Source organism: Halyomorpha halys, unplaced genomic scaffold, assembly GCF_000696795.3.
Source record: "Halyomorpha halys isolate HHAL.00 unplaced genomic scaffold, Hhal_1.1 Scaffold795.1, whole genome shotgun sequence".
Classification (NCBI taxonomy): Eukaryota; Metazoa; Arthropoda; class Insecta; order Hemiptera; family Pentatomidae; genus Halyomorpha; species Halyomorpha halys.
Window position 1 is genome coordinate 213,476 of NW_027113076.1, and position 7,139 is coordinate 220,614.

Consider the following 7,139-nt stretch of genomic DNA (forward strand, 5'->3'; position numbering starts at 1 on the left):
GAGATGAAGCCGACGGACTAAGATTGCTGGAGTAAGGGAGAGGAAATAGGCCATAGTCTATGGTGAGCATAATAAAAACCAACTCTTGAGAGAATAGATTAGCAATAAACTTCTCTATCTCAAGTAGAGTGTAAGCCACAAGTGCTATGACTAGACCCGGAGAGGGCTTTATCTGATGGATCAATCCCGGTGACAATTGAAGGCCTCATGTGATCGGTTATCACTGAGAAGTCACTCTTTTAATTCTACTTGAGATAGTTCCGTAGAATCTTATTGCTCAATCTCTTTTTATTTTATGATTAACCATCATACATTTTACATATTAACATATATACATTTATACAAGAGATCGTATTTTTATAATAATAAACTTATATACAATTATACCGCTGCTTAGACGCTTGTAGTGCTGGCCCCTGGCGGGATATAGCGGTACTCCGTGCTCGCTGACTGTTACAATATCATTAATACTCAGAACCATCTTTTTGAGAATAATTAAACATATTATTTTAGAATTACATAATAGGATCAAGATATTTCATTTTGAATTGTTTGTGATAATTCAAATGCTAAATGTGAATTTATAATATATTAGTAGTAATTTGCAATTGCTGGATTTAGAGATGTAGATAGATTAATTGAATACAATTGAAAATTTGATCAAAATATAGTATATTCTAGATGCTGGCGCAGCAGTGGATACGGAGGGTGTCGACCAGTGGACTCCCTTATTCAACGCAGCCATGAAGGGGCAGAAGACAGTAGTGGCGTCACTTTTGGACCACGGTGCAGCCCCAGATGCCAAGGATAGCGTTGGCTCTACACCGCTAATAGAAGCATCTGGTCGGGGTCACTGCGATGTGGTGGAGCTGCTCCTTAGAAATTGCGGATCTTAACGTCCATACTGAATTAGCAGACTTCCTCTGGACCAGGGGCGCAAGCTAGTGATATCAAATTGGTGTTTGTAGTTCTTTTTTATAACTGTAATTTAAGTGTATATATTATTTTTATTTTAATCTAATATTTTTATAAAACTTTAATACTACTGGTTTGTTTCATTATTTTAAAATTGTAATTGTAAATTATACTTTTTTTTCTGTTTAATAATAAATACATTCTTATATCCTATAATGATTTTAAAAGTAATTTACCTTTTCCGTATTCTTAAATTGAATTAAAAAGAATAATTTATTGACATAGTTGATAATCATTACAATCTATTTCATAATATGATAAGCGGATTTCCCCAAGGCAGCACTCATATGCCGAATGAAGCGAAGTGTTTTGAACCATATTCAGGCAGTCGAGGAAACAACATGGGCAGTAGTGAAGGAAAGATTAAAGAAGGCCTATGGAGGAGGCAGATGGTCCCCGGAGGAAGACATTTTCTACATGCTGCGGGAGAGAAGAAAGCACAGGCAGTCTAGCGGACAGTACGCTGACACGCTGTTAGGACAGTTTAATCTGACCACAGAAAAGATGAGAGATACTTTTGGAGTGGATGTAGTCAGTTGGAAGATGAATTTTATTGACTTCATAATGAAGGTGCAACTAACTAAGGAGACGAATAAAAGAAAAGGTTTACCACGGGACCGCACATTCATGGAATGTGCTCAAGACATGATCGACGCGAGCGCTAAAGAGGAGGATGCAAGGATGGATGTCGATGATGGAGGATGGAACAGAGTACCGTACCACCGCACAAGGAATCCATCAACACCATGGAAGAGAAGAGAACCCAGAGATAGTGGTAAAGACAGACACGGGTAGAGAAAGGCGGCCGAACCAGGGCAGAATATGCAATGGCGTAGGGAAAGAAGACAGGAAGTGCCATGGGTGTGGAAAAGTAGGACACCTTGTGGCCCATTGCCCCCGCACTAGGTGCTTTGAGTGCGGCAATGAAGGCATTACAAAGTTCTTAACCACCCTAACCAATTAATTCTTAATCTTTCATTCTTAACAATCCCTGATAATCCTCCGAGGCGTCTGAAAAGAAGATGGCCACGGGCCATATTACTGAAATCCACTATTAGACTAATCTTATATTGATTATTAATAAATCTAAAAATATTGGACTTTATTTCCTAGGATTGTACACATAGTATTTAGTCTTTGTTTTTAAACAACATAACTGTGCAACAACATCGATGGTTTTTGTTGTCTATTCAACAATAAAATTTATTACTGAATAATAAGTTACATACTTTAAAAATTAAAAGGAAAAACATTTGACAAAACAAGGCTGTGACAATACTTTTTTACTATTATTTAATTTACTGACCACTAGGAAGTTATGTATATACACATTGTGATGATATTTTTAAATTTCTTGTCAAATGAATTCAGAAAATATTAACCGTTCATTCATTAAAAAGTGATATGAGAGGAAAGTTTTGATGGAATTCTTATATTTTTCACTTCCCTATTTTTGACAGGTGTTTCCTATATTTGTATCTGGAAATAATAAACCAATTCTTTCATTTTTTTTTTTTATCATAACAAACATTATATTTCTCAATTATATTAAAAAAGTAATTAAGTTATACTAGAGAGAGAAAAACTTTATTAAAAAAAAATAAAGTTGTGCTGCACAACATATTGGGTCGTTAGCAACAGAATATACAATATATATTCATAAGAAGGAAACAGCATATGATAATAGTATCTGACTTTTTTTTGTTTCATTACTTTGTATTGCTTTTTTTGTTCTGTTATCTTTATATTCTTCTGTCAATTGCTTATTATTTGTTTTCAAATTTTCCCTTCCAACTCAATGTATCTTTCCTTTTTATTGTTTCTCCATTTTCACATAAATAGAACACACTCAAATACAAAATACAAATAATATTCATTTAAAATAAATAAGAATTAATTTAACACGTAATATATACGTCATATAATTAATCAAAATAATTGATAAATGTAGTGATTATGTGTACTGAAAAAATAACAAATATATATATGTACATAAATACAAAGTAATGAGTATTAAAAATATATATGAAATAACAACCATGTGTCTTTATTATTTAAAAAAAATTAAATTTTACTAATAAAAAAATTGTTAAATTCTTACACTACAACCTATGAAGGTCTAGAAACGCATTACTTTATGAGGAAATACACAGATTTCATTAATGTAACAAAAATTTGGTTGAAATACCTGACTTTTCCCTTTCACTGGGATTCTTGTACTATGGTCACTGAAACCTGGAGACAGCCCTAATTGTCATATTTATGACTACCCGAACTTCGCCCCAGGCCAATTGCCCATTACTTCTGTGAAAGACACGGAGCAGGCAGAAAGCTTTTACTCCAACTCAACTTTAAATATTATGGCCGTAAAGTGCAGTCCATAAATTGTCCATAAAGTGCAATTTATGAAGCACATAAATTACCGGTACAAGCAATCACGTGTCCTTATAAGACGGCATGGCAGGTTTCCTCACTTAAACCTTCCCTTCAAAGCATTTTTACATATATTCACATTTAATATTTCATTTATGAATAACATTCTAAAAGTATTTTATGTATATATATATTTTTTTTAATAATTTATTTACTATTATTTATAACTGTAACCATATATACAACCAGAGAATTAGCTATAAGCTATAAAATGCCATGATACAAACATGTGGAGAATCCACTTATTGATATAACTCCAATAACATTTCAGAGAGGATCTCGGTGCCATCTTCTTTTTTTTCTGTAAATATCATGAAAACTTCTTCTTTTAGAAAGCCGAACGTCATAAAATACTTTATAACACTTTGAACATGGTTTAATTTGAGCGCTAATTGACATCTGTACGTCTATTGATTCCCGAGTTAAACATCTTCAAAAATAAATTAGCTAACAACTGGTTTTTCTATTTTTTAACAATTGTTGCTTTTTGAAAAAGCGAACGTGGGATATTTTGTACGTAAACAGCTCAAGTAGGGCTCATAATTTAGCCATTTTACTTTAAATGATGTACTATTAGGTTTTTTTTTTGGTTTTTTAATCATTTTTGGTTGACTCTTATTTCTTTTTTGGCGATCCAATAAAGATTTAAAAACGTGCTATCAAAGTTTTCAACAGATTATATTAATTGGTTTGCTGGCATTTCCCCTGGAAACGAAATGGCTTATGTACATCACATAAATAAAATAGAGGTAGTTTTACATATTGAATACAAAATGTTTTCTTTTTTGATGAGTTTGGAAGATAAAATACGAAGAGTGTTTTTCCAGATGATTTTTATGTTAAAGGTGATTTATTTCTGTATTGAAAAATGTTTATAATTTTATCTTCCCCTGCTATTTCTACTTGTTCATTTGAACTATGTTGCTAGTGAATTGTCATTTTAATTTCAATTCAATATACTACTAAAGTAAATATAATGTACGAAATAAATGTAGGTGATAAACACGAAGCTATACAAGTACATATTACTGTCGACAACAAAAGGTTGAATTTTTATTTTATCTACAATCCTCCCGAAAATAAGCGTGATCTCGGCTGGCTTGAGAATGTATGGGACAATCAGACACTGGTTATGGGTGATTTCAATGCTCATTCGCCTAAATGGGGGTATAAGAGCTCCGATTCAACAGGTAGCATAGTAGAAAATTTTCATAGATAGTGGACCAGTGGTGTACATCAAGAATGCTGATAATGAGCCGACTTTTTTTGCCTACAACGGGCAGCAAACGCATTCGGATCTTGTGCTAAGTCATCATAGGCTGGAAAATAAATTAAGTCTTAAATTATACCAGGCTCCGGGATTTTCTGGTCATAGCATCCTCTTACTTGAGGTTAAAGAAAACAAATTGTATAAAAAGCAAAGAGAACCATGCTTTCCGAGATGGAATTTCAAAATAGCCAAATGAGAGGATTACCAGAGACGGTCCGAAGTGGAAATCACTGAGCAATTCCTCAACGGTAGCATAGATCACATATACAAGCAACTGAAGGACCAAATACTGAAATGTGCCATGAAATTTATACCAAGAGGTAAAATTAAAATGCATACCCCTTTTTGAACGGATGAGCTCGAAGAGATGAAGGTGGAACGAGATGTGGCTCGGAGGGCAGCAAAAACAAGTGGTTCCCAAAAAGATCGTATAACCTTAAGACAAAAGAGCGGTATCCTTAAACGACGCTTTATAACTTCGAAAAGGGAAGTATATAAAAAAATTCTTCGAAAAAATGGATTTTATAAAATATGGAACTAAAGCATATAAATTCTTATCTAGTATCAACAAGAATAGTACCGATGCCAACGAACCTATGATAGATGGTTTAAAAGTATTAACTAGGCAGGATGATATTGCCAATAAATTTTGCAGGATTTTTGCTCCAACTTGCAATTTCAAGCCCAAGCATAAAATTCAACGCGTATCCTGGAACAAGGTGTGAATTTAATGAGCCATTCTCTATGAGCGAATTGACACTAGACCTAGAGGACACAAAAAGCGGAAGCCACCGGGTATAGACGGCATACACCCAGAGTTCCTCAAGCACATTAATTTATCATGGGAAAGAGAATACATCCCAGACCTTTGGAGGTCATACCAATTATTAAAAAAGGTAAACCACACAATCTTTTGACAGCTATCGTACAGTGCCATTTAATATTATGATTAATGACATCATAGATACATTGATGGAGAAATCACCCGAGGGTCACCGATCACTAGATAATCTGGGGGACTAGCAGTAGGATCGGTTTCTTGAAAAGTGGGCCAACGATACGTTAAAGGTTTTGAAGAGCTGGACAGAAGAAAACGAAATGAGTATCAATACGCAAAAGACAGTATACCAAGTATTTACCCTTTCTACACAGCAGCATGAGCTCCGAGTGAATCTTGATAATCAGGCTATCAGCAGGACTCACGAAGCGGAATATCTAGGACTGATCCTGGATGATAAGCTTACCTGAGCTAAGCAATGTCAGCATGCTGCAGACAAAGGAGAATCAAGACTGCGACTTATCAAACGAATCACAGGCATATAATGGGGAGCAACCGCCGAGGTTTAAGAAATGCATATAGGTCATATATAAGACCAGTCCTGGAATATGGCTCTGGGTTTATGGTTACAGCTACCGGTTCATTGCTGGGACGTCTTGATATCGTTCAAAATAAGGCATTGAGAATTATTACAGGATTATTCGACACCGATTATAACCATGCAACTGCAGGAAGAGATCGAGTCCCTAAAAGATAGGCGAAAAGTGAATGCCGTCATCCTTTACGAGCGCGTGCTTAGGAATGGTATTGATTACTGGGCCAACACTCTTGGTAATATTAGGCGACTAAAAAAACCGATAACATTTATTGAGACGAAATCCATTACACGGACGGGTCAGCTACAAAGGCAAATAAAAATGCGGGTGCAGGTGTCTGGCAATAGCGTCTCGACATCCCTCAACTAACACTAGAATTCTCGCATGCAGGAAATCCATTGAATGTAAAAGAGAAATACTCAAAGTATTGGTAATGCAGTGGATTTCAGCCCATTGCGGTATACCTGGGAATGAGGAGGCGGATCGACTTGCACGGTTAGGGGCTAGCCAACCACAGCCGCTGCTTCCTATTACTATGGACATGGCGAAAGAAATGGTCCGAAGCGCTACCCCTGAAACAGCAGAAGAAAGGAGTAGAGAAGAATGTGGGGGTAAGAACTGGGCGGCATTGCTAGATCCTAAGAGCCGCCCTCCATTGACTTTACCAAGAGCGGTGTCAGTGGCATGCTTCAGGTTGGCTACTGGACATGACTATTTGCGGCACCACCTGAAGAGAATAGGAGTGACTGAGTCTTCAAACTGTGTCCTGTGTGGAGTTGGTGAGGTGACTAGCGATATCATATTTGCATGTGCGGCAACGGCGGACTTGATTACAGATAGGAGTTACTTCACACAACTTACTTAAGCTGTACTGGGCTGCTCGAAACAAAATTGTAGAAATACTTCCTTTGGCGTAGGGGAAAAAAAAATTATCATTCATTGTCGTCATTTTCATTCTGAGGAGGATATTACTGTAATAATTTTATTTAAACCTTCGTCAGAAATAACTTCATCTATTGTATTTACAGGTTGTACTCGTGAAAGTTTATCAACTATGGTATTAGTTTTATCTTTTACATATTTCATT

The 7,139-nt window shown here is 35.7% G+C and overlaps 1 protein-coding gene across 1 annotated transcript; it reads left to right on the forward strand.

The window, feature by feature from the left end:
• The first annotated feature begins 6,485 nt into the window (after positions 1-6,485).
• On the forward strand, positions 6,486-6,917 carry LOC136796593 (uncharacterized). The gene has a single exon (XM_067050718.1). It carries the CDS (start codon positions 6,486-6,488, stop codon positions 6,915-6,917), a length of 432 nt encoding a protein of 143 aa, XP_066906819.1.
• The last annotated feature ends 222 nt before the right edge of the window (positions 6,918-7,139 follow it).

Coding starts and splice junctions, on each gene's coding strand:
- LOC136796593 (XM_067050718.1), top strand. CDS start 6,486: ATGCAGTGGATTTCAGCCCATTGCGGTATACCTGGGAATGAGGAGGCG.